Below are 27,693 nucleotides of genomic sequence, written 5' to 3' on the forward strand. Positions count from 1 at the left end.
CTGTAGAGTTGGAAGGGACCCCAAGAGTCATCTAGTCCAACCCCTTGCAACACAGGAACTTCAACACCCATCAGCCCCAGTCTGCCTGGTCAGCAGTTAAGAGATTATAGGAGCTGTAGTCTAACATCTGGACGGCCGCAGGTTCCCCAGACACAGGTGCTTCCACGGAGCATTAGAATCAGGGCTGGCCCACCCATTAGGCAAGGTGAGGCAACCACTCACCCGAGCAGCACATCCTATTGCCAATCTTTCTTCCTGTTTTAAATCATCCTTGATGCCTTCTTCTCTGGCAGGGAAGGAGGCACCATTCTAGGGTCCTCCTCAGGTGCCAAAATGCCTTGCCCCAGCCCTAATTATAGCCCATTTCCATTGCAAAGCTGTAACTGGCTGAAGTGGGCTCTGACCAAGCTTGTGCCCCTACCTAAAATGTGTTGTCAGCTTTTTAGAGGATCAGCCCTGTTAAGCGGCAGCAGCGGGAGGCCCCATTAGCTAAAGTGGTGCTTCAGGTTAAGAACAGTTTCAGGTTAAGAACGGACCTCCAGAACGAATTAAGTACTTAACCCGAGGTACCACTGTACCGCCCTATACCCGCAGGTCTTGGGGTGGTTCACAGGATAAAATCACAATATAAAAACACAAAATACATAATGAAAACTAAATACAGCAACCCAGTAACGCCCCCAACACATTTTAAAAGGGCATTGATTGTCAATCAAGCCAAGATCTGGTGAAAAAGGAATGTTTTTGCCTGGCGCCTAAACGTTTATAATGAAGGTGCCAGGCGAACCTATTTGGGGAGAGCAATTCCACAGATGAGGAGCCACTATGGAAAAGACCCTTTCTCGTGTTGCAACCCTTAGGACCTCTTGTGGATGAGGCACACAAATGAGGCCCTCAGAAGATGATCTCAGGGTCCAGGTGGGTTCATATGGGAAGAGGAGATTCTTGAGTTATTGCAGTCCTGAGCCGTTGAAGGCTCCATAGGTCAAAACCAGCACTTTGAATTGGACCCGGAAACTAATTGGTAGCTGACTAATTGCAGTCGGACCAAGACATAGCTGTCAACGTTTCTCTTTTTTAAAAAGAGAAATTCCCTTATTCCAAATAGGATTCCTCACAAGAAAAGGGAAAAGTTGACAGCTATGGACTAAGACCAGTGTGATACGCTCAAACCGTCTTGCCCCAGTGAGTAACTGGGTCTTAAAAAGTAATTCCAGTATAACAATAATAATTTATTATTTATACCCAGCCCATCTAGCTGGGTTTCCCCAGCCACTCTGGGCGGCTTCCAATAAAACACTAAAATACAATAACCTATTAAACAATAAAAGCTTCCCTAAACAGGGCTGCCTTTAGATGTCTTCTAAAAGTTTGGTAGTTATTTTTCTCTTTGACATCTGGTGGGAGGGCATTCCACAGGGCCACTACCGAGAAGGCCCTCTGTCTGGTTCCCTGTAACTTGGCTTCTTGCAGAAAGGGAACCGCCAGAAGGCCCTCGGCGCTGGACCTCAGTGTCCAGGCAGAACAATGGGGATGGAGATGCTCCTTCAGGCATACTGGACCGAGGCCGTTGAGGGCTTTAAAGGTCAGCACCAACACTTTGAATTGTGCTCGGAAACGTCCTGGGAGCCAGCGTAGGTCTTTCAAGACGGTATGACACCCCCACCCCCTTCACGGTAAGACACTTTCGCTGCTGCCAACACGGGAAGCAAAAGCGCCCGGAGATGCAAGGGAAGCAAACCGAAGGCCAAGTAAGCAAGCGCCGCTCTGAGAGGAAAGCGGCGGCGACAACGCGCGGGCGGGGCAGGGGGAGAGGCGCGGCTCCGGGGCGTCGCCCACCCCGCGGCTCCACCCCTCCTCCTCTCCGCGCGCCCCCCCTCCCCTCGCGCCCTCAACGGTCACAGGCTGACCGTTACTCCTGAGGCCACACGGCTCCGAAGCCGCCCTGGGTCTTTCTCCCCCCCCCCCGCTCCGCCGCCGCTTGGAGGAAGCGGGTGGGGCTCACCCCGCCGGCGGTTTCGAAGGCCGCGCTGACCTGTCACCGGGGGCTTTTCCTCCGCTCAGATTGCCGCCGCCGGCTCTGCTCCGAGATGCTCCTTCACAAAGGGCGGCGGGGAAGGGGCGAGACGGCAGCGGCTTCCAATAAGGCGGTTGAGACCCAAAGCAAAGCCCCGCCGGAGACAGCTCAGCATCACCTGACGAGACGCGCATGCGCCGAAACGAGGCGAGGGGACTGGACGGAGCAGCAGCCGCCGTCCCTTGCGCAGCTTGGGCGTTGGGGAAGCGTGGAAAGGGGGCGCATGCGCGCGGCGAGAAACGCGGGTGACGTACGAGCGGAAGGGCGGTTTGTCTGGGGGCCCAGGACTAAGTTGCTCCACTGTTTTTCTGTGTGGGGTGTTTTTGTTTTTAATAGAGCGAAGGAATCAGTCAGCCACATGCTGACATCTCTCAGATATAGCGTTGGTTAAGGGGAGGGTAAGGACTACAATTCCCAGCATGCCATGCGGCCAAGCCTCGTCACCGCCAGCCTGCCGGCTGTCAAGCCTTCAGCCTCTTGTAAAAGGAGGAAGAGCGGTGCATTCTGGGAACTGCCATGAGTTGTCCCGGGGCGAATTGGGAATTGCAGTCCGCTTTCCGCGCTTGGGTTGCATGCTTGCTCTCCATCTGGTCCGGCGGCTGAAAGTGCGCATCCTTACATCGTGCAGCGCTTGCCAAATGCAATTTACTCAGCGGATGTTGGTCCTGATAGGGGTTTCTGCTGTTTTTTTTCATAGCACAGGTTGCCCGAAATCTGATCCGGACGACGTGACCCACCCACTCGGAAGTAAATCGCACTGAATTCAAGCTGTGTGACTCCCAAGTAACGGGCAACAAAAGAACACACTAGTTCTGCTGGGCGTGGTCGGTTGCGCTTGCTTTTGGCCCCGAGATCTGATCATAGCTGTCAACTTTTACCCTTTTCTTGCGAGGAATCCTATTCGGAATAAGGGAATTTCCCTTAAAAAAAGGAAAACGTTGACAGCTATGGATCTGATGCGTGTGCGCCAATTAATGTTGCAGTAGCATGTGCCTTCTCCTCACCCGACACCCATTCTAAGAAAACAAAACAACAAACAAAAACCACCAGCAGGGTGAGTCGCAGCTGTGCTTCTCCATAAGGACAGAAACAGCACTTTGACATTGTCTGCTGTCTCTGCCTTTGGCTGGACGTTTTACAGAAGGTACAAAGGCACTGCCATAACTGCCCATGCTGCAAACTCTTCAATCTTCGGACCCATTTCCTCCTCTGGACACAAGACGTTTGCACTTCTTTGAAGCTGAACGTAGAGCTGGTCTTTCTTCACTCTTGATATAGGGAACTTGTGGCCCCTCAGAAATTCTTCAGACACCCAACATCTGCAGTCATGGCCAGTGGTCAGGGAATGATGGGAGTTCGTGTCTAGCAACACCTAGAGGGCCAAATATTGTCCAACCCCAATCCCCTTTTCCAATATGCTTAGTATAAATTATTAGGAACTTGAACAGGCCAGTTGCCCTTTCCCCCGCAATTGCTCCAGTTTCCTTTCTTTCCTTTTAGCTTCATTACATTGATTACAGCTTCGTCTTAGGAAAATAATCAAACTTGAATTTTTCTCTTACCTCTCATCAGATGAGAGTTTGAACAGTGCATCTGTGTAAACAATAGAGGCTGTTATGTAGTTAGTTATTTTGTACAATTTATAGAATATCTCAGACCTTAAAGAGGCTGCTCCTTCTCATATTGCCAGTATTTATCAGGGAAACATGAGTGAGTGGCTAACTATCATTTGTAATGTTCGGAGACAACTCACATTGCTTAAAAGCAAGTTGACAGCAGGATATATGAAGACATTTTCAGGAGTTGTGCAACCTGACACCATAATCTCCGTGTCAGTTGTATAGATATCCTCAACTACTGTCACTCTTTCTGACAGCTTTCATAGCTTTACTGACAATGCTCATCAAAGGAATACAATCAATGCCAGATCTACAAATTTTGCCAAAGGGGGCAAAAGTATGCACTGTCACCCTGTTTTGTGATGCTGACTGCCCTCCCTCAGGAAGAAAAACTCCGCATTTCTGTCTATTGCTCCATAAATCTGTAGATACAGATTTGTTTTAAGACCATTAAAAACAAGCTGCAGCAGAACTGAACTACCGTATTTTTTAAAACTACCGTATTTGTGGGTTTTTTAAACAATCAAGCAGTGTATAATTTTTATGAAATAAAGAAATAAATAATTAACATCCATATACTGAGGGACTAGAAACTTAGTAAATGAATATATCTTCTAGTTGGGGTAAATATGTGCATATACAGTATATTCCAACTAGAAGAACTAAGGTTAACAGCAGCAGCAGCAGCCAAAACCCCTGGAATGGGGCATTCCAAGGAAGGTGTTGGGCAAGTCCCAGATCTGCTAAATCCTGAACTAGTCCCACTGCCAGGGGCAAAACTAGGCTTTATTTCATCTGAGTCAAAGACCTAATTTGGCACCCACACACCCAATGCACATTTGCGTACACACACAGGCTGGGAGTCTCAATGGCACCCTTCTGGAGCCTTCACCTGGGGCAAAAGACCATGTCTAGCTCCGCCCCCCCAGTAGCTACGACTCTACTCCCTGCCATCACATGACAGCATCAGGCCTGATCTGTTGTCAGGGCCTGGGCAGAAGAGCAGTGGTGGAGACTACCTCACCAGCCTGACCCTTCCAGAGAAGAAGGAGACAGTTCAGAATTACAACAGGGGTTTGAGGGAGACCACAGCTCAGAGGCAGATGAGGGGAAAAGCTGGGAAATAATGGGAGAGGAGGAAGAGGAAGAAGCAGCACCAGGGGAGCAACAGCTGATGGACTTGGTGTCTTTAGAAAGCAATCCAGACTTCCCCTTTCCCAGAACCTGGTGGGCATTGAAAGTAGGAGAGCAAAGAGCTCAAAGGCAGAGGGCAAATAGCAGCACCCGTAGCGATAACTCATGAAGAAGTGGAAGAGACAGGGGGTGGAGATTCACTCAGGGCAACACTGTTATTCGGAGAGGCTGCATTCCCAAGCCTTTCTGTGTGAATATTGAATAAAAGCAGATGATAAGAACTTCTCCAGTGTGGTGTAGTGGTTAAGAGTGGTAGTCTAGTCTAGTAATCTGGGGAACCGGGTTCGCGTCTCCACTCCTCCACATACAGCTGCTGGGTGACCTTGGGCTAGTCACACTTCTCTGAAGTCTCTCAGCCTCACTCACCGCACAGAGTGTTTGTTGTGGGGGAGGAAGGAAAAGGAGAATGTTAGCTGCTTTGAGACTCCTTCGGGTAGTGATAAAGTGGGATATCAAATCCAAACTCCTCTTCTTCTTCCTTGTCCGTTCTTGGCAGCCTGCCATGGTCGTTGGTTCCTCTGCCGCCTGACATCTGGACCCAGGCACTGTGAGGCTGGTGCAATGATCTGCCTGCTCCAACCAGCCACCTTCCCCCCTGGTCAGAGTGCACAACAGTGTTGTGGGTGTGTTGGTGTCCCATTGCTCTGTTAAGTCTCACCCAGGTTAGGACTGGTAAAATGTGCTCTTGCACTCTTCTTAGGATCTGTTTTTTTTTTTTTTTTAAGTACAGAAATACCTGCATGTATGCCCAGAACAGAAAAGGGCAGTGGGAGGTAGTGAGGAGAGTGACTGAGGGGAGAGACAAAAAAATTCAACAGCTGGATACACTGCATCAAGCTCTGCCTGGTGTTGTGGATGGGAAGCAGCAGAATAAGCAATGAATATCCATGACTGAGGAAATACAGCAATGTTTGGAAGCGAGCGTGTCAAATGTGCAAATAGAAAAAAACCAGATTTGAACAACCTATTTGCAATATAAGGCCCCTGTCTGGAAGAATTCTTCACACCTACTCACACTTCTCTGAATAGTGCAGAACTGATGTTTTGCTCTCTTTGCAAAGCCAGTGAACAATCTACACTAGGGGCATCCTTCAGTTGTGTGTGTTTTCAAGTACCTTCCGCATGTCTTCTGAGTGCACCACTGCGCATTGCTCCGGTTTCTGCTAGTCTGAGTACCAGTCATTGTATTTCAGGGATCCACCGACAAACATTAACTGATAGGCCAGTCTCCTCTTGCAAGGTAAAAGTCTTACTTCCCTATTATTGTTATTATTGTTCTAGTCTCTCCTTTTCCTTTTATATTTGTTACACCGTTAATACGCTTCCCCTATTATTCCCTTTGCCTGATACACATTTCCTTCTTTAGTGTCAAAATAAGGTGATGGTGAATCGCGAGTCCCTCCTGAGATGAGTACTCCTGCAATCTAGCAACCTTTGCCACGAAAAACATACACTCGTGAATGGGCAAGCACTTAAGAGCGATTCACCGCCAAACATTATAGAAAATAGACCTACACGGGTTCAAAGAATACAAGACCAAGTTCCCCTTTCCTTGGTTTTGGTCCAGCAAGTACGGCGCTCTAATTTTATTCCTATTATGTGGTTAAGAGGCGAGAAAATGAAAGCTTCCTAAAAGGCCCCCAAACCTCTGCTGTTGCAGTGGTTTCTAAAAGCAAGAATGGAAACACCGAAAAGATCGGCAGAAAAGGAACCATTTAAAGAAACATTGTAGGCTACTGTGTATTCTGCCCTTCTTCTCTGCCCTTCCCATTAGTTTGCATTTGACAGGGAGAAAGGCAAGGGAACATGTCTGATCGTTCAAAATATAATACAGCCCTGTTTCTAAAGGAAGTGCTGTATTGCTGCTGCTTCATCCACAGTGCATGGGTTGCTGTTCATTTTCAATGAAGAAAATCAAGATCTTTGCATGGGATGAGCTTGTTTAGTTCAGAATTTACACGATCCAAAAATCAGTTTGATCTTTGTTTCAAGCTCCTGTTTAATAATTCTTAGAGTAGTGGGAATCTGGACTGGAATGTAAAATTAAGGAGAGAGGTTCCCCCCCCCCCCCCAGTCTATTAAGGTGAATGGTTTTAAACCTAGAGATTTCAAGACATCACATTTCCCCATTGTCATATTGGGCTTTCCTTCCCAACCTCAAGGGGATAAAGTAAGCAACAGAAGGCGCAAAGCTGCTGTGTTTTCCAGCATGCAACATACATTTCGCTGGTATGTATGCTCAGAACAGTTAGCATTCTCTTCTTGCTGGCAAATTTTTATCCAGTAAATGCTCCTAACAATAGGTGCCATCTCCACAGGTCACAGTAACTCTTAGTGTTCAATTTCCTGTGGAGTCAATCGGTCCTGTCTGTCAGTCTGCCTTAATACGTGCAGCCTTTATGCTTAGAAGAAGAGCAGTTTGTATTGGTTTTCGCAGGAAAATAACTTCGGCTCAAGTGCTGGCATAAAAGCACAGGTGGCAACAGAGACAAAGGTCTGTTTCGCACAAGGCTTTTGGTTACAGGAAACAGCACCTCTACATGCACAAAGGATGTGGTTCATATAGGTTCAGTACAGCACAGGAAAAATTTCCTCCAATAATTGGTTGGCGCCTGTCTGTCTTGAGAGACAATGGAGTTCACCTTCAGGGGTGAAGTCAAACTGATGTGTTAGCAGCACCAAAGTGACTCCCTGGGGTGCAAGACTGGGCAGTGTGTATGGAGGTCCTGGGCTGCCCATACAAAAAGACCCCACTCTCAGCCTCGCTGATGTGGTCCAAAGGAAAGGACAGCAATACGTTTGGCACCAGCTTGGCTGCAGGAGTTGCCGGAAGGAGGTGTGCAAGGTGCCATCCAACCACCTTAGGGACTCCACTCTGGGTTTGTCTAGCTTTTTCTTCTCCCAAATATATCCTTCCCAAGTTGACAAGCCCCATCTGCCCCTCACTTCCCTCTACTGCCTTCTTGATCGTTGGACCCACCACTGGTTTTGTCCGCTCAATCTGCCAGAGCCTGTCACCTATATTGCTGTGACTCTCACTTTGCAGTCTGCCAATCTAAATTGCGTATACAAGAAATGCTGTGCGGTACAATCCTAAATATGTCTACTCAGAAGCAGGCTCTGTTGAGTTCAATGGGATTTGCTTCCATGACGCTGCCATGTGAATATCCATTATTTCTTCTAGCTTTCAAAGATTCAAACAAAGTAAACTGCCACAGGTACACACACGTTTGTTCCTGAGCTGAGAATGGACTAGTCTAATGTCGTTTACATAGATCTGCCCCACTATGGAATCTGATGCTTAAAGCGGCCACATGGGATGACTGGTCCTTCCTCTACATAAGAATTTCTTCCTACATACATAAAAATGTAGGGCTGTCACTACACAACCACCACTGGATAATTGGTAGTGCCATGTCGCAATTGTGATGGCCTGGGACTCGGGCTCAGACTCAGAACCAGAGGAGTCTCAGTCTGCACGGGATCCTTTGCCTCAGGCGGCATCTGAACCTAGTCTGGGGCCTGATTCTGAAGAGCCCCAATCTGCACAGGTTCCCCTACAGCAAGCACCAGCTGAGCCAAGTCAGGGCCCTGAGCCTGCCCTGGCTCCAGAGATTACCTTGTTGCCTTCAGCTGGGCTATCACTTACAGCTGCTCCACTACCAGTTGGGTCAGGAGAGGCTGAGGCGGCCTCTGGGTCTAGTAACCCACAGACATCTCCCGAGCTGCAGAGACTAAGGTCTGAGAGAAGGAGAGACCTGAGTACTCGCAGGAGGAGTGCTCGCCTTCGGGGAGACAGGGAGATGAGTCACCGGGGTATCAGGACTGGCCTTTACCCCGACAAAGATAAAAGGCTGTCGGACCCACCCCAGGTTGCGGGAGCAACATTGCTGTTTGCCAGAACCTGCCTGAGACCCTGTGCCTGACCTTGCCTGGTTTCCTGCCTTGTGTCCTGCCTTGGCCCTGTTGGACTGACTCCTCGCAGAACCCTTGGATTCGGGATCGGATCTGGACCGCGTTGTCTGGGTTACCCCCGGGCCCAGCACAGCAATACTGGATTTGCATGAAGTTAGAATGATGTGATCCACCCATGGGATGCAACTGCTATTTGCTCCCCAGTCTCTAATATGGCAGGGCAAGGCCATACACAAGGCTGTGTAGTGGACAACCATTCATTTTCCTTCTGTCAAGACAATACAGCGTGATGAAAATCCTATCTTTTCCAGATACTAAGTGATCATAAATTATTTGATTGTGAAAATACAGGCTGTTCTTGTAGCACAGAATCTTTGGCCAGAAGGCATCTGTCAGTCTTTCAAGCGACCCTCTCTTTTTCGTCACTGCTAAGCGACATTGCAAAACAAAACCTCCTTTTATTAAAAATGCTCAAATTGTGCACGTTTCCCAAAATGGGCATTTATGAAATGTTCGAAGGGACCTTTCATTCAAACCCTTAAAATCTGTTAAAGCAAATTTCATATATTTCCATTAAGGAGACAAATGACTTCTCATAGGCAAGGATCAAATGCATCAGAGAGCCGGTATGCTGTCTTAATAATGGGAGGTGGGCTGCGGAGGGTGGGAAAAATGATGGAACACTTCCAGTTCAAAGAATTCAGTGCTTTTCATTTATGCTGGAAATAATGTGAATGATGTAACCTTCACCTCCCAGTTGCAAAGTTATCAGGCAAGGCAGACATCACTAGATACATCACATTTCTGATGTGAAAATGACTAGAAGGCTATTTCCTTCTATTTCTTTCCTCCTGAAAATTGTTCAAGATCTTATTGTAATATATTGGGGCGGGGAGCCTGCATAATGTTGCAGGCGACAAAGAACTCGGCTAGAACCTCTCTGAGAGATTATTGCTATTCTGCCTTTGTGCTGATTGAAATCCAGGATGTTTATATCCAAGCCATTACGAGACACTGGCAAATAACTTTCTGCCCCACTGGAAATGTAATCTTTCTATTGAACATTTTACCCTGGTGAATTTCGTCTGCAATAGGAATGGGCAGTTTTGCATTTGAATCAAATAAGGTCACTGCTTTGCATAAATTGATGTGGAATATACTCTGCTTGCCTTTAGATGAAATTGATCCGTTGTTGGGTTGAACAGAATACATGGCAGTAAATATTTGGACATAATTAGGTTCCTTTTAAGTCTTGGTGAATGCAGAGTAACAGTGAGATGCCCAGCGTCTCTAGGTTGGTTTAAGTATAAAACCCAGATAGTTTCAGTATAATAATGCTTTCAGAAATGGTCCTGTTATCGCTTAATATTAAATCCACATTGTTGAATATACAGTTACAATGGTGTAATCCTTTGTATCTGAAATAAAATCAAGAGTTTTTGCCAGTGGCTACTTCCAAACAACAATGAAAAGACATTTTTTTCTGCTAACACTATAATAGTGCTAACTCTATTCAGCAGTGATTGTGCATGTATTTAGTTTCCATTCAAAGGAAAAGGAAATTCTCTGGAAGAGATGAGAATCTTTCTCTAATCCCCACAGCACACACCTATCGCCTACCATGGTAATTCACGGTTTCTTCCTGCATGGCACCTCAGCAACTGTTTTATGGCTATAGTTGAAAGAGGGAGGGAAAGAAAAACCACTTTCTGCTGCCTATGCACTACTCAGGGTGGTTTACAGCAATTTAAAAATTACGGTGTTGTAAAACACAATTAAACTACAGTGGTATCTCAGGTTAAGTACTTAATTCGTTCCGGAGGTCCGTGCTTAACCTGAATCTGTTCTTAACCTGAAGCACCACTATAGCTAATGGGGCCTCCTGCTGCTGCTGCGCCGCCGGAGCACAATTTCTGTTCTCATCCTGAAGCAAAGTTCTTAACCTGAAGCACAATTTCTGGGTTAGCGGAGTCTGTAACCTGAAGCATATGTAACCTGAGGTACCACTGTATATTTAAATACAGTGGGTGGGATTCAGCTAATTAGTCCCGCTAGTGGAAGACCACACAAGGAATTCTGCTAGTGCAACAGGGCTTTCCCCCTCTCTCTCATAGGGGTACCCATGTACCCCTATGCCCCCCCCCCCCAATTGGCTCTGGTGTGTGTGTCAGAAGAATCCCCAGAACAACCCACAGGGAGAGGCGGGTTCCATTTGGCAAGTTGAAAAGCTTGCACTGATGGAACAATTGCCATACTGCTTCACTGGATTCCTCCCAGTAAAACCACAATGCAAATACGTTAAAAATAAAACGAAGTCCAAGACATAATTTGAGCAGCAAATATGTCCTTGTTTTGCATATTGTAGGAGAGGATACTGTGCTGTCTTGCAATTTGGCTTCCATGAACCCAAACTTTCCTTTGGTCTTTCAACCCCCGTCTTCATCCTGATAGAAGAGTGAGGTTTTATTTGAAGTATGTGCGGATGGGACTGCAATCCTCATATAGTAAATATATGTAGGGAAGTGATATTTTGACTATATAGCTGCAGTCAAATCAGCTAATGCACAAGAGCATTCAGCAAGATTAAATAAAAATTGCAGCGTATGGAAAGGTATCCAAGTGAGCAAACATCAAACAAGAGATTATTCTTCTTTGTGAGGAATCCGTTCCAGCAAAAAATTGAACCAGGGCCCTTGGCATCTCGAATCAGTAGGGCTCCCTGTTGAGCTAAAAGAAAATTGGTGGCTCTGGCAGTAGCAGGAATACTTGACACTTTGGCAAGCATGTTTATAATCTCTGATATAGTTCTTTCATCAAAGGCCTCACTTCAATCCACTGTTCACTGGGTTTTTCAGCTCACATGCCAGATCCTGTGAGCTCCTGCTACTGAGTTTGTTTTTTATTAAGCTGGTGCCAAATTTTCATTCTCAAAACTTTCTGAGTGGAGAGTTTTGGTGGGTATGAATCTTTTAATGAATAACCTCTAAGGAGGACTTCCCCCACATCCCTGTAGTTTGAAGTAGTTCCCAACTCTTGCTTCTCCATCTATTATTCCTTTTGAAATACACTCAGAGTCAAGGGTGGATTTCATGCTCTTTATTCAGCTCATAGTGGTGAGGAGGAATGGAAGTTCCCCCAGAATGTCTGCCTTATATACATTATTTGCACAATGGGCCCCATGTGATTGACTAATTCTGGGGTTCTCCTGTAGGCCAATCAGGTTGCGGATTCACTTCCACCTGGAGCTGGATTGGGTGGCTCTTGTGGACCAATCAAACTGCTGCATTCTGGATCCTATTGTTCTAGGACCAATCAGACTGCTGCCTTTTGGATCCTATTCAACTCAGTACATAACACCTTTGCTGCCATTTTTCTCGCCTGGCCTTTCTGATTTGCGTATTCCTAGCAAATCCACCAGGGACGCAGGTGGCGCTATGGGTTAAAGCCTCAGCGCCTAGGACTTGCCGATCGAAAGGTTGGCGGTTCGAATCCCTGCGGCGGGGTGCGCTCCCGCTGCTCGGTCCCAGCGCCTGCCAACCTAGCAGTTCGAAAGCACCTCCGGGTGCAAGTAGATAAATAGGGACCGCTTACCAGCGGGAAGGTAAACGGTGTTTCCGTGTGCGGCTCTGGCTCGCCAGAGCAGCGATGTCACGCTGGCCACGTGACCCGGAAGTGTCTCCGGACAGCGCTGGCCCCTGGCCTCTTAAGTGAGATGGGCGCACAACCCCAGAGTCTGTCAAGACTGGCCTGTACGGGCAGGGGTACCTTTACCTTTACCTTAGCAAATCCACCATTGCACACGGAACGCAAGGATGTCACAATACTGCATAACCAATCACAATCGGTTATGCTGTCAAGGGAGGGAAATGAAACCACATTGCTCTTAGGGAAATGGAGGGGATACATTCCTGTTTCAAGGCAGTCACAACAACACTCCTTGTTCTCTTGTACTGAAATGAAACTGCCTTGATGGGACCTGAGTCTGTTTGACCACCTCGCTGTCCAACTCAGGCTCACATGCCTCCTCGGTTGGTGGGGCAGACATGCTATCCTGAAGTGGGGCGATAGAGGCCTCATTTGATGTTCCCACCTTAGCTGGGACATCTGGAAGTAGCTGGGAAGAAGGGTTGCAATACATCCATAATTTCCCAGTCATAGCCAGAATACTGCAGTTGGAAGCAATGTCCAGGCGGAAATCGCTAAAAATGTCTGGGGAAATCTGGACTTATTCAGTGTCGCTTTTGGTGATTGTCCTTAAAATAGCTCCAAAATGTTAATTTTTAAGGAAGTCTTTTAAGCACATTGGCCTGAGATTCTTTGGGGCTTTATATACTAATAGTTCCAAGTTGAATCCCAGAATGTTCAGATTACCACTGGGTTTTGGATGTTTGCATTGTTTCCACCCCAGCCAATTTCCCTCACAACACAGTACAGCTGCATGGTACCATCATTCTCTGCAATGAAAGCTCCTCCAGTTGTAATTTTGGCTGCTTTTATTGTGTGGCTGCTTTTAGAAATCTACTTGTGGAGCTTTCTTTATACAGGACAGCCTCTTAACTTGTGTCCGGCACCTTTTCCATCTTCCTCTCCTGGCATATCCTGCCAAGATTTCCCCAGGTCGTCGTTGTCGTCTTCTTCTTCTTCGTCTTCGTCTTCATCTTCTTCTCTCATCTTCTTAAATTCAGTGGGGCTTATTTCATAGCAAGTACACCAGGCTTGGTTGAATGTAGCTTGCTGATAATTTAAATGTAAGCCATCACCAATATTTCATTTTCAATCCAAACTGATTTGCTTAAATAAGCAATCACGGCCCAAACATTTGCTTCTCATCAAGTGAGGCTGATCTGTTGTAATCTAATTACTGTGTCAGAAAACTGACAAGCAATTTAACCAACAATGAAAATACACTGTAAATAACACACATATGGAATGCATCCAGGATGTTTGATATCAGATCAATAATTCATACTACATAAACCGCATCTTAACAAATAATATTTGAAAATGAGTGGTTTCGACATGGTAATAGTAACAGCCTGGTGGCAAGGACCTGTTCCGCTAGCATGTATGTGCCAGGACAGATTGTGTTGGCCATTGCAAATTGAAAATGTAGTCACTATTTCACTAGTTTTACAAAAAATGGACTCTCCAAATAAAGCCAATATACAAATATTCCTGCACAATTATTTAGGTTTAGGGTTACATATTAGACCTTTCTATGCATTACTTGCATGTAGGGAGGAAATAGGTAGGGTTAGGAGTGGTGCTGGTGCTTTTGGTCCAGTCCCCAATGTCATGTATTTTTCTCTCACCATCTGCACATTGCGCTTGGTTGCATGAGAAGAAAGATACCTTCCAGCTTAATCAGATACCGCAGTCATACACACTTTATTGGGGTTGCCATATTTTGAAAAGTTGTGTTGAGGTGTTGTGTTGTTGTTGTTTTTAAAACATTGTTGAGCTTTTTTTTATGGCAAATTCGCCAAGAAAAAGAAAATGTTTTTGAGCTATTTTTCAGGAAAATCGGCAAAAACAATATGGCCGACATGGGTTGACATTTTTTTGGTGCGGATTTCCACCTGGACACTGATTCCGTGTATGTCCGGGAAATTCCAAATCTACGGCAACCCTAGTTTTCTTTTCTTTTCACGCAGCAGCGTACATCGAGTGGTTCGTGGAAGAAAAATATGCAGGGCAGAGTCTGAATACCAGTTGCAGGGAATCACAAAGGAGAGGGTGCTATTGCCCCAATATCCTGCATGTTCTTCTGTTTTTATGTTCTACAAGCATGACCCTTCTCAGTCTGCTCAAAAGCTCTGGAGCCAACTGAGGATTCCCAGGTAATATCCTCCCTCTATTGTGTGGGCAGATAGACCCTCCCGCTACCTGGCCTGGTCACCTTGGCAACGCTTCCCCAGGTGGGATTGGGCAAGTGACTGAGGCAGGCAGAGACCTTCAGGTATCCCACCTGGGGGAAGGTGAAGCCAAGCCTGTGCTAATGGGGCCGCATAGGGTCCAGGGGCTACACGCAACCACGCAAAGGGCGCCCCCCATTTAATGTGGGGAGCGGTCATTATGTTCTACAAGTATGACCCTACTCAGTCTGCTCAAAAAGGGCCTCTCTTGTACCTGTATATAATAGAGGGGAGGGGGAATAAGAACAGCAGTGCAGCTAGAGATGGACCTCTCCCACAGATCAGGCCTCCCCAAATAACCACTCAGAGAGTGGCAGATGATGATTGGAGCACGGCAGACAGGTCTCCGGACCTGGGCCAGCATGGAAGCGATGCCACGGGACAGTCTAGATCACAAACACATAGCTCCTAAAACTCTTTTTTATTATTCTTTAGCCTTCAGACTTCTTTCTTAGCAGTTTACAGTGGTACCTCAGGTTAAGTATTTAATTCGTTCTGGAGGTCTGTTCTTAACCTGAAACTGTTCTTAACCTGAAGCATCACTTTAGCTAATGGGGCCTCCTCCTGCTGCTGCTGTACCGCCGGAGCCCGATTTCTGTTCTTATCCTGAAGCAAAGTTCTTAACCTGAAGCACTATTTCAGAGTTAGCGGAGTGTGTAACCTGAAGCGTATGTAACCTGAAGCATATGTAACCCGAGGTACCACTGTACTGTAACTCCTGAAATGCATTCCATTCTGCACATGGATAACTCCGGTGGTTAGCTGTAGTTACTGGTTAGCTAGCTCCTCACTCGCTTGTTGATTTTTTTTATGGCCGCATTACACCCATGGACCTGAGGCTTTCCCCCACCCTAGACCATATTCCCTGCCCCACACCAGCTCATTGCCCACCCTAACTGGCTTAATTCTGCTCCCTCCACTATTCTTCCAGCAGTCGTGGTTGGTTGTCATAACCCGAATTCACCATTCCTACTTCATCAATCTACTTTCCTTCTGTGGTGGCTATGAAAGAAATGAAGATGCTTCTTCAACGGCCATAGCAAAAGTCAGTCAGGCGGGCAAAGTAGTGACAAAGTGTTTTGCTTCAGCAGCCTTCTTGCCTAACATGAGAGAGCCCCTTTCTCACTATGCAGGATGAAAATGAAGTGAGGTTTGTGTGTGTTTGAGGTTTATGAGGAGAGTCTGCAAAACATGCTATGGCATGACTCATTTGCATCATATTGTGCTGGTGGGTGAATTCTGTCACCCTGCAGTGTGGACAGGAATAGGTAAAGGTAAAGGGACCCCTGACCATTAGGCCCAGTCGTGACTGACCCTGGGGTTGCAGCGCTCGTCTTGCTTTATTGGCCGAGGGAGTCAGCATACAGCTTCCGGGTCATGTGGCCAGCATGACTAAGCCACTTCTGGCAAACCAGAGCAGCGCACGGAAATGCCGTTTACCTTCCCGCCAGAACGGTACCTATTTATCTACTTGCACTTTGACGTGCTTTCGAACTGCTAGGTTGGCAGGAGCAGGGACCGAGCAATGGGAGCTCACTCCGTCGTGGGGATTCGAACCGCCGACCTTTTGATCGGCAAGCCCTAGGCTCTGTGGTTTAACCCACAGCACCACCCGCATCCCTATGTGGACAGGAATAGCCAGAGCTTATTTCATTGTATGCCATCATGTGTATGAGACATTTCCCCTACAAGTCAAGGGACAACGGGCCTTGCGAGTGCATTATGCAAGGGGAACATCTTAAATTGGTCAGACAAATCTCTTTCTAAACTACATGAATAGATAGAATCTGCAGCTCCCTAATATGCGTGTGTTAAATGTAACTTATTTCACGCATTCCAATTTAAGGGCACATTCTTTGATATGCTAATGTGGATTTGAAAGTGTCATAACTTCCTTTTTAACAATACATTCCATGATAGTGATGCAAACTGTAATTATATATCATGGGCTCAAGCCTAGCATCTACGTATATGTGTGTCAAGTGCATTTATTTCTAAATATATAATTGTGTCAAGTACTTAGAATAGTAGGCAAAAATAAGAGGGAAAGCAAGGGGAAATCTCCTAAGGCAGACTGTGATCTACTCCCACTATTAACAAACTGGCAGGGATCTACCCACTGGATTGACCAAAGTTGTTGATCAGTGGTTAGCCCCGCGATTGACCAAAGTAGATTGCTGTTATGTACTGAGTTGAATAGGATCCAAAATGCAGCAATCTGATTGGTCCTAGAACAATAGGATCCAAAATGAAGCAGTCTGATTGGTCTGCAGGAGCCACCCAATCCAGCTCCAGATGGAAGTGAATCCACAACCTGTTTGGCCTACAGGAGAGTTCCGGAATTAGCCAATCCCGTGCAGCCCATTGTGTAAATAATGTATATAAAGCAGATACTTTGGGGAAACTTTCATTCCTCCTCACCTATGAGCTGAATAAAGAGCATGAAATCCACTCTCGACTCCAAGTATATTTCAGTTGCGATCGACCAGTTGGACATGCCTGCCCTAAGGCGTATGAGAATGCAAGGAAAACCCCAGGAAAGAACATATGGACTAGAGAATTTGATGATAAAATGGCATGCCATATGATAGCTTTTAAGGAGATGGGCATTGCAATGACCTTAGTGGGGTGAATGAAGAGGTTGCAGAGAATTACAGCCATCAACTGCATTCAGACATCACAAATCATGGGCATAGCCAAGATTTATTTTAGGGGGGCAGGCTTTATGTTGTGGGGGCAGAACCAAGTTATCTGTAATGCAATTGGTCAGTTAGTTAAGAATTCCCCCCCATTTATTTATTTATTTATTTATTTATTATTAATGTTGCAATACATACAGTGGTACCTCGGGTTACATACGCTTCAGGTTACATACACTTCAGGTTACAGACTCCGCTAACCCAGAAATAGTGCTTCAGGTTAAGAACTTTGCTTCAGGATAAGAACAGAAATCGTGCTCCTGCGGCACGGCAGCAGCAGGAGGCCCCATTAGCTAAAGTGGTGCTTCGGGTTAAGAACAGTTTCAGGTTAAGAACGGACCTCTGAAACGAATTAAGTACTTAACCCGAGGTACCACTGTTTATGGAATCTTTACATACATTACTTTTCTGTGGTGATCACACAGGGTCCCCGGACGTTTCACTGTCTATTGATCCCTGTGCCACCACTTTATTTCTCGCTGCCACCACCCAGGCCCTACCTGGTACAATACTGAGTCCAGTCAGGGTTAAATTGGAACATAAACTTCTGTTTATTTATTGCAGTTTAACAAGCATGCGGTTTCATAAACAGTATCGGTCCATTACAATCACGGGGTGCCTATCCAGACCTATAAAATCTGCTAAATCACTCACTAAACCACCTCTCAGATTTTTACTTGTGTTCCTGACTCAGCTTATTTCGCTACACTAACTCAACCTACCTACAGAATACGTTATATTCATAAATTCACATTTTCACATTTCATTATGTACCAACATTTATCCATTTCTTATTTCTTGCCCTGTGTCTTCCCTCCACCCACGCGTGACTTCCTTGTTATTATTTTGTTAAGAATTTTTATTAATTTACTTGATTGGGGGGGGGGCAGCTGCATCCCCCTGGCTAAGCCCATGTCACAAGCCATAGTTTATCATGACAAAAATGAGCCTGGGGTTGTGCCCTCTACTCTGGCACAGACATGATGAGGCGTTTGCATGTTTTTGCTTCTTCCCCTGTGATTAATCTCAGTTAGCATGGCATCTGAACCCTAGACCTGGACTTTTTGCTTGCACTTTGGACACTGTCTGTTTCCCCTGCAGTCCTACAGAACTTGACCGCGGGGAAACATCTCTTGAGCTAGATGGATCAAAAGGGTGAAAGAGTATTCGGAAATGAGATATAATAAATTGGGTAAAAATATTTTAAAAGTCTCTTTCAAAAAAATCAAAGGCTTTTTTGTTGGGGATAATTCAGAGGGAAATTCCCAGGTGTCAAAAAATATTATTTATGTATGCTACTATGGCGGCCCATGTTTCGTTAGCCCAAAAATCGAAAACGCGCTGTTATGTACTGAAGTTCTCACCCTGGGCCAGCAGGGGGATAACTGTAGATAGTTCAGGTTCACATATGCAAATAAGGGATCAAACGTGACGTTCAGTGATTGGATAGTTACAGAAAATGGTTACTGTTGTGTTCTAGTGGAGCTCTTTATAAGCAGGCTGGCTGAACCCTTCAGTTCAGTTCTGTTCTGGCCTGTGAATAAACAAGAGCTGTTTGAAGAATCGCTGTGTCATCTGATATGTTCACCCACAACTTAAAACGAGCGAGGTCCCAACCAAAGAAGAATGGCAACTTAAACAGATGGAATACGCGCAGCTTGAAGATTTGACATATAGAACAAGAGAACAAGAAGAAAGTACATTTAAAAAAGACTGGAAAATGTTTCCTGAAAATATAGGTGAAAATAGCGTTCATTTAAAAATGCTGGTAGCATTAAGATAAATTCAACAGTGTAAATAAGTTTTGATGGATGTAATAATGGAACACTGCACGGTTTAGGTCATGTAAAATAGGCAGGGATGGTTGGTATGCAAAATGAACCAAGGAAAAGAGAAGAAGGGAAGTCATTGGTTTAACGTTGTTTAAATGGTAGCCGTGTTGGTCTGCCATAGTCAAAACAAAATAAAAAAATTCCTTCCAGTAGCACCTTAAAGACCAACTAAGTTAGCTCTTGGTATGAGCTTTCGTGTGCATGCACACTTCTTCAGATACACTGAAACAGAAGTCACCAGACCCTTCTATATAGTGAGAAGGTGGGGAGGGGTATTACTCAGAAGGGTGGTGGGAATGGGTGATTGGCAGATAGCTGTGATGAGCCTGTTGACGACTCTTAACGACTGCAATAGGTCTTACAGGAAAAAGCAAGGGGTAAGAAGGTGAAAAATGGCTTTGTCATGTATAATGAGATAAGAATCCAAAGTCTTTGTTCATGGAGGTCTCTCCATGGTTTTAAGTTTGGTAATAAGTTGCAATTCAGCAGCTTCTCTTTCCAGTCTATTTCTGAAATTCCTTTGTAATAGAACAGCTACTTTGAGATCTTGTATAGAATGTCCTGGGAGATTGAAGTGTTCTCCTACTCGTTTCTCTGTCTTGTGATTCCTGATGTCAGATTTATGTCCGTTTATTCTTTGGCGTAAGGTTTGGCCTGTTTGTCCAATATAGAGAGCTGAAGGACACTGTTGGCATTTGATGGCATACACAATGTTAGACGATGAGCAATTAAATAGTCCCGAGATGGTATGTGTGATGTTGTTGGGGCCAGTAATGGTGTTGTCCGGGTGTATGTGGCAGCAAAGTTGGCATCTGGGTTTATTGCAGGCTCTGGTGCCAGTGTCCGTGTTAAGTCTGGTTGTAGTATTATTGTGGGTTAGGAGTTGTTTAAGATTGGGAGGCTGTCTGTAGGCAATGAAAGGTCTTCCTCCCAGAGCTTGAGAAAGAGAACTTGAGAATGACCCGAAGAACTAACTTAGTTGGTCGTTAAGGTGCTACTGGAAGGAATTTTTTTAATTTTGTTGTTTAAATGTGTATTTTGAAATGGAAATTATAAAATTTAATAAAAATTATATATATATGGGATGTGGATGGCACTGTGGGTTAAACCACAGAGCCTAGGACCTGCCGATCAGAAGGTCGGTGGTTCGAATCCCCGCGACGGAGTGAGCTCCTGTTGCTCGGTCCCTGCTGCTGTCAACCTAGCAGTTTGAAAGCACGTCAAAGTGCAAGTATATAAATAGGGATCGCTCCGGCGGGAAGGTAAACAGCATTTCCGTACACTGCTCTGGTTTGCCAGAAGCGGTTTAGTCATGCTGGCCACATGACCCGGAAGCTGTACGCCGGCTCCCTCGGCCAATAAAGCGAGATGAGCACCACAACCCCAGAGTCAGCCACGACTGGACCTAATAGTCAGGGGTCCCTTTACACACACACACACACACACACACACACACACACACACTGGCCTGATTAAATATAAGGCAGATTCCTATGTACCTATGATTCTGGTGCAACAGAACAGCGTGGCGAAAACCAGACCTCACGGAAACGCTGTTTACCTTCCCGCCACAGCGGTACCTATTTATCTACTTGCACCGGTGTGCTTTCGAACTGCTAGATTGACAGGAGCTGGGACAAAGCAATAGGAGCCTAGCTGTCAACCTTTCCCTTTTCTTGCGAGGAATCCTATTTGGAATAAAGGAATTTCCCTTAAAAAACGGGAAACGTTGACAGCTATGAATGGAAGCTCTCTCCGTCATGGGGATACGAACTGCTGACCTTCCGATCGGCAGGCCCAAGTGGCTCAGTGGTTTAGACCACAGTGCCACCCATGTCCTGTGCTGGCAACATTGGACTGTATGGCGCTACATATGGGGATCACTTTATCTTCTCAGTGTCATCTGCTATCAGGAAGCTCTGGGTTCCGCATCCCTTACTTTGTGTGATAGAGAAAGGTGAGGGCCTAAGACACTCTTTTTATTACACTTAGCAGGGTCATGTATCCCATAATGGTATTATAAACAAGAGAGATTCAGGAGTGTATTGCATACTTGCCAGTACAGCAACACCTCCCAAATGAAAAAGGCTTCAGTATGTGGAATGTACCCAGAGCACGACATTCTCCTGAGACAACTAGCAAAGACAGGGTTAACTACTTTTGACAAACTCCGCTGAAAAATACTGGCATGAGACTTGCAAGCAGCTACAAGGAAACGTAAACATAAGCTGAAGATGATGAAAACTAATTAGCTAAGTCTTCTGGAATCAAATCTTAACATGATGTGATTATATATCAAGAGGAAAAACACAATGTTTAGACTGCATGTAATTTCAGTAATATGGTAATGAAGCACAGTGCATAATTTCTGACCCAACTAATCCCGCAGGCTTTTGAAATTTCTGTTTTTGACAACAAATCATTGGTAGCGTTCCAGCAGTCGGTGACAATATTGTAATGGATACCAAGAGACCAGTTAAGTATTGAAATGTGAATGAAAATCTCCAGCATTTGTTAAATAGAAAACAAAAACACCCCCGTTTCTGCCAGCCTGGAGAAATTGCAAGCAGGCTGGCAGTTTCAAAGCTCCCAAGATCAGAGGCTCTGAATGCTTGTTGTTGTGGATCATGAGCAGAAGAGGGCTAATCTGGTCCTATCCTGCTTCTGGGCTTCCCAGACGAAGCCAGCTGACCACTGTGGAAAAGAAGTTGCCTCTTGAACTAGTGGAGTTTTCCTGAGCACAATCCAAAGTGTTTTTGCTGACCTTTAAAGCCCTAAATGGCCTTGGCCCAGCATACCTGAAGGAGCATCCCCACCCCCATCATTCAGCCCTCAACACTGAGGTCCAGCTCCAAGGGCCTTCTGGCAGTTCCTTCACTGCGAGAAGTGAGGTTACAGGGAACCAGGCAGAGGGCCTTCTTGGTAGTGGCTTCCACCCTGTGGAACGCCCTCCATCAGATGTCAAGGAAATAAACAACTATCTGACTTTTAGAAGACATCTGAAGGCAACCCTCTTTACGGAAGCTTTGAATGTTTGATGCTTTATCGTGTTTTTAATATTCTGTTGGGAGCCATCCAGAGAGGCTGCAGAAACCCAGCCATATGGGTGGGGTATTAATAATAATAATAATAATAATAATAATAATAATAATAATAATTCATTGTTCAAACTAGTTGTATTGACACAGAACACCTACATGCACAATATTGTTTTTGAACATTAGGAAGACGTGTGAAAATAAGTACAGGGGAGATATTTTACATCCCATTGGCTTATCTGCTACATTTGCAAAACAAGTGAATAAAATGCTTTAAAACCTGGGGAGCAAAAGACCTTCAGTGCTAAAAGGAACAAGAATAAAACAAAGTTCTGAGACCTTAGTGGACTTAAGTGGAAAGAGGAAATGATTAGCCATATTTAGATATCACCTAGATGAAGGAGCAGATCTGTATTTTGTTGCTCCCGGGGGGTAGGACCCAAACCAATTGGTTGAAATTATAAGAAAGAGGATTTTGACAACACTACCATCTGCAGTTTTGCAAGGTAGCTTCTCAAAAATCCCATACAAAACAGGTCGAATCCATCACACATGTCCTATTTTATTGCCCATTTTATGAAAAAAAATTATTATAAATATTTGGTTCCCTTATCGAAGGAGGGGATTTATTGCACTGACTCTTCCAGGGTGTCTTATCTGCTGAACAATTGTAGTAATGTAATGACGTTGTGGAGAATGTGGCAAGATTTTTGAGTGGCACCATGAAATTACATCACCATTTTCGTACCTCCTGATGTCTGGACAGTTTTATCTTAAAGTATCTCCTACTATGTTTTATTAACTGTGTTGTGTTCTGATCCATGTACTGTATACGATGGACATTTTTATGCCAATAAAGGAGATTGATTGATTGATTGACTGACTACACATAGGAACATCAGAAGCTGCCTTATATCGTCTTCTTCTTTGGTGATCACTCGTAGCCGAGTAAGATTGTCTTCCATAAACACAGTTTTAACAGTGAGTCTGTAAGTGACTGTGGAGGCCAATTCTGGATCCACACGTCCTTCCACAGTGGGGACATAGGTTTCCGGGCGGGAGTTGATCACAGTGAGGGTTTGCCAACCGTGCCTTCCTCTTAGTACATTTCTCCCTTTCATCCTGAGTTCGCGCTTCTTCAATAAAGGCTGTTCTCCAATTGGAGAGCTCGCAGACCAGTGTTTCCCAATTATCTGTGCTTACACTGCATTTTTAAAGATTTGCCTTGAGAGCGTCTTTAAACCTCTTTTGTCGTCCACCGGTATTTCGCTTTCCATTCTTAAGTTAGGAAAAGAGTAGTTTCTTTGGAAGACGATCATCAGGCATCTGAACCACATAAGAAGTGCAGTGAAGTTGATGTTGAAGTATCATTGCTTCAACACTGCCTTATATAGAGTCAGAGCACTGGTCTAGCTAGCTCAATGCAGCCTACACTGGCTGGCAGTGGTCAGTGGTGGAGCTTCATGCTCCAGCACTGGGGGGGGGGCGGAGAGCAGGAAGAGGCGGGGCTGGTGCGCATCCTGGGGGCGTGACGCGCCACCTGCAGGGACGTGACGCGCGCCCTGGGGGCTGGGTGAGCAGCCACAATGGCACCCCAGCGGGATCATGCTGCCCGGGGCGGTGCGCTCCCCCCCCCACTCTTCCTCTGCCAGTGGCAGTGGTCCTCCTGAGGGGTTTAAGACAGGGAGTTCCTCTCAATCCTACCTGGAGGTTCCAGGGATAGAATCTGAGATCTTCTACATGCTCCACCACTGACATGCAGACCTTCCACTAAACATAAGGACAAACATCCTGAGAGTAAAGACCGTTTGGGCATTGAAACAGACTCCCTTGGGAGATGGTAGACTCTCATTCATTTGAAGTTTCTTAAGCATAGGCTCATCATCATGACCATCTCTTAGCAATGCAGTGGATTTCCAGCAGAGAGGTGGACTAGATAACATTTGTAGGTAAAAGGTAAAGGACCCCTGGACAGTTAAGTCCAGTCAAAGGCAACTACAGTGGTACCTTGGGTTACAGACACTTCAGGTTACAGACTCCGCTAACCCAGAAATAGTACCTCGGGTTATGAACTTTGCTTCAGGATGAGAACAGAAATCGTGCTGCAGCAGCGGGAAGCCCCATTAGCTAAAGTGGTACCTCAGGTTAGGCTCAGTTTCAGGTTAAGAATGGACCTCCAGAAGGAATTAAGTTCTTAACCCGAGGTACCACTGTATAGTGTTATACCAACTGCATGAGTCTATTACCGTAGTTGACTACAAAGACATAATTAAATATAAGATCATGTGCTGAAACTCAAGTTCTACTGCATGCCCTGTGATTTCATCACTGAAGTCAGATGCTCCAGATCTACATTTTAAAATAAAATCTTTAAACTAATAATTACCCCACTTCGACACTGACCTGTAAGTTTTCCCTTGTCTTATTTGAGAGAATATAAGTACTTCTCCAGAGTGGCTTAGTTTAATTTGTATGATAATGATTGCTGCAAAATAGGTATCAAATGCAGACCTTACACCATCTGTAATTAATGGCTTCACAACATGCTTTAACATAAAGGTGAAGTTTAAGAGTCTCGTATCTTACCTTGACCTATTTTGGGCAGGTTTGGAAGCAGATAATTTGGGGGCCAAATGAATGTATCTCTTATAGCCCTGATGTAGCAAGAGGAATCCATAGCTTGAAGCAGGTTCCACCAGGCAGATCTTTCTCTGGATTTGGAATCTTGTGCACACATTTACACTCCTATTAGAAGAGCAGAATGGGGGGGGACTGGATCCAAGCAACAGCCTTGCTCAGTGGTTGCAGTGCTGCTGCTACAATTGGCTGCAGCCTGCCCAAATGGAAAATGTGCAAAATCCTTATTATTCTCGATCAACTGTCAAAATGCCAATAAGTATAGCATGTGTCCTAAATGTCTGTGTACTACAAAGATATGCACTCCATCTCTGTGCCCTAGGAATACAATGACACCCCTTTGGATGCCCCCCCGACCCGTACAGAGCTTGTCTGAGGCCTGGGGCAGAAGTCTTGTTCGAATAGTTCTAAAGTCAAAACTGCATAAGTCTGGCAGGTCCTTGATGTGCCCTCCAGCCAACCTAGCCCTCTGAGGCCAGTGTACCTGGCTGCCCAACCCCAGCATGGTCCTGGGTGCCCCTATTAATGAGGCCTTGGTTATCCAGTGTCAAGGGTACAGGGGAGGTTTTGCTCCTGTTGAAGCACTGCATTTAAAGCCCTTCACGGCCTAGGACCCTCGTACCTATGGGACCACCTCTCCTGGTATGCCCCACAGAGGACCTTAAGGTCCGTAAATAGCAACACCCTAAAGGTCCCGGGCCCTAAGGAGGTTAGATTAGCCTCAACCAGAGCCAGGGCCTTTTCAACACTGGCTCCGGCCTGGTGGAACGCTCTGTCTCATGAGACCAGGGCCCTGCGGGATCTGATTTCTTTCCGCAGGGCCTGTAAGACAGAGTTGTTCCACCTGGCCTTTGGCTTAGAATCAATTTGATTCCCTCACCCTCTTTCTTTTTTCCTTTCTCCTCCTGTGAAGAGGCTGCATCTTAATGTTTTAATGGTGTATTTTAATCTTGTTTTTTAAATTGTATTTTAATCGACTTGTTTTTATTATTGGTTGTTAGCCGTAGAGCGCATTGCTTGTTAGCGTAGAGTGCATTGCAGTAGTCCAAGTGGGAGATAACCAGAGCATGCACCACTCTGGCGAGACAGTCCGCGGGCAGGTAGGGTCTCAGCCTTCGTACCAGATGGAGCTGGCAGACACCAGACCTGGACACAGAATTTTGCCACTCTAGGCACTGTGGGTTAAACCACAGAGCCAAGGACTTGCTGATCAGAAGGTTGGCGGTTCGAATCCCCGTGACAGGGTGAGCTCCCGTTGCTCGGTCCCTGCTCCTGCCAACCTAGCAGTTCAAAAGCACGTCAAAGTGCAAGTAGATAAATAGGTACCGCTCCGGTGGGCAGGTAAACGACGTTTCCGTGCGCTGCTCTGGTTCGCCAGAAGCAGCTTAGTCATGCTGGCCACATGACCCGGAAGCTGAACGCCGGCTCCCTCTGCCAGTAAAGCGAGATGAGCGCCGCAACCCCAGAGTCACGACTGGACCTAGTGGTCAGGGGTCCCTTTACGTTTAGGATGTGCCCAGGTGCTTTAGGTTTGGGATATGGTCTCCCAGTTACTTGATGGTCTACACACTTTCTCTTCCCAGTCTCTCCCCCCCTGCCCCCCATCTCCTTCCCCACCTTGCCCCTTTCTGGAGCATTTCGCTCATTTGGTTCTGCCCTCTTCCTGCAAGCTTTTCTCCAGGTCCCAGACTTCTTTTGTCTGCCAGGTGTTGGCAACCCTGTGCCATCAGCAGGTGTCTCGTCCTGCTTTTGGATGCTGCTGACCCAGGGACCCTAATTGTCATCCCTGCCCATAATCTGGTGTCAACGTTTGTGTGAATAATACAAAGGACGCTAGGGAGAAACATTTCCTTCTATTTGCAGATCTGAAATGGAGCAACTTCAAATGAAGAGATGGCTTTTTTTCCCCCAGAGGCACCGGCTTTCCTGAAACCAATTATCAAGGGCACTCTATTCTCAAGAGTATCTAAGTGTTTTCAGTGAATAAGGGCCCCTTTTATCTCTTAAGGAGTTAAAAAAATAAATAAATGCAACACTTTTGAGAGCGATTGTTTGGGGGTTTTCGTCTTCCGCAGCTGCCTGTTGCTCTCATAAGAAACTTCCTGCTGATTTGACTTCTCCTTCTGCTGTGAGACGGTTGCCAGGATTTACATGATTGCCAAAAGGAACAACTGGATTGAGAATAAAGAATAATAAGAGCTTTTCCCCCAGGGAGAGAATAAAAGCAAAGGGGGGAGAGAGAGGTGGCTAAACTATACTATCTTCCTATTCAATTACTTTATTCAGCCTCTATTTTGGATTCTACTGCATCTAATAAAAGCCAGAATAGCCTGTTGGCCTGGAATGGAAGGCTGAGATTAACAAGGGAACAATTTCAATTTCAGCAGAAACCCATTTGTAAAAGCGGCTGTTCTGTTCTGCAAGCATGTTGCTTTTGACTTAAAAGTTGACCAGGTTGTAATGCATAGGGGCCATTACAGTTTTGTACATTAAGTTTTGCATTGGGGGGGGGGGTAGTGGCAGAGGGGACAAATATGAAAAATGTAAAGGAAGATCTGTGTCAACATCATGGCTACCACTTCTCTGGTTTTTTTAATGTGTTATAACATTTTAGGGTGCACACACATAGACACATACTCCGCAGAAAACCAAACCTTCACCCTTCAAAATTTAGGAAATATTCCCCAATGCATGATGCCTTTTGGGTGGTCTTTGGTTAAGCAGTAAAGCAATTTCAAGTCTTTAAAAGTTCTTGCACAGCTTTGTT

General features: G+C 45.6%; 1 protein-coding gene and 2 long non-coding RNA genes across 13 annotated transcripts in view; 2 read left to right on the forward strand and 1 right to left on the reverse strand.

Moving 5' to 3' along the window:
- DYNC1I2 (dynein cytoplasmic 1 intermediate chain 2) overlaps window positions 1-2,319 on the reverse strand; it is a 34,929-nt gene extending 32,610 nt beyond the window's left edge. For 4 of the 11 annotated variants that reach the window (XM_083708074.1, XM_083708071.1, XM_083708072.1 and 1 more), the window contains exon 1: window positions 2,036-2,303. In XM_083708074.1, coding sequence (XP_083564200.1) covers window positions 2,036-2,211 — 176 coding nt within the window. In that variant the 5' untranslated portion in view covers window positions 2,212-2,303. Of the gene's footprint in view, window positions 1-222; window positions 1,765-2,005 lie in introns of those variants that run through there. The other 7 variants (XM_083708065.1, XM_083708075.1, XM_083708070.1 and 4 more) reach the window with 7 other exon arrangements.
- On the forward strand, window positions 2,178-6,741 carry LOC310833820. The gene is made up of 2 exons (XR_014558945.1): window positions 2,178-2,327; window positions 6,257-6,741. It is a non-coding gene; the product is annotated as an uncharacterized lncRNA (long non-coding RNA).
- A 5,857-nt stretch (window positions 6,742-12,598) lies between these two features.
- LOC310833593 lies at window positions 12,599-26,974 on the forward strand. The gene is made up of 3 exons (XR_014558827.1): window positions 12,599-12,833; window positions 14,460-14,645; window positions 26,790-26,974. It is a non-coding gene; the product is annotated as an uncharacterized lncRNA (long non-coding RNA).
- Window positions 26,975-27,693: the final 719 nt, after the last annotated feature.

Source organism: Podarcis gaigeae (genome assembly GCF_964106915.1).
Source record: "Podarcis gaigeae genome assembly, chromosome: 1".
In the NCBI taxonomy this organism is placed as follows: domain Eukaryota; kingdom Metazoa; phylum Chordata; class Lepidosauria; order Squamata; family Lacertidae; genus Podarcis; species Podarcis gaigeae.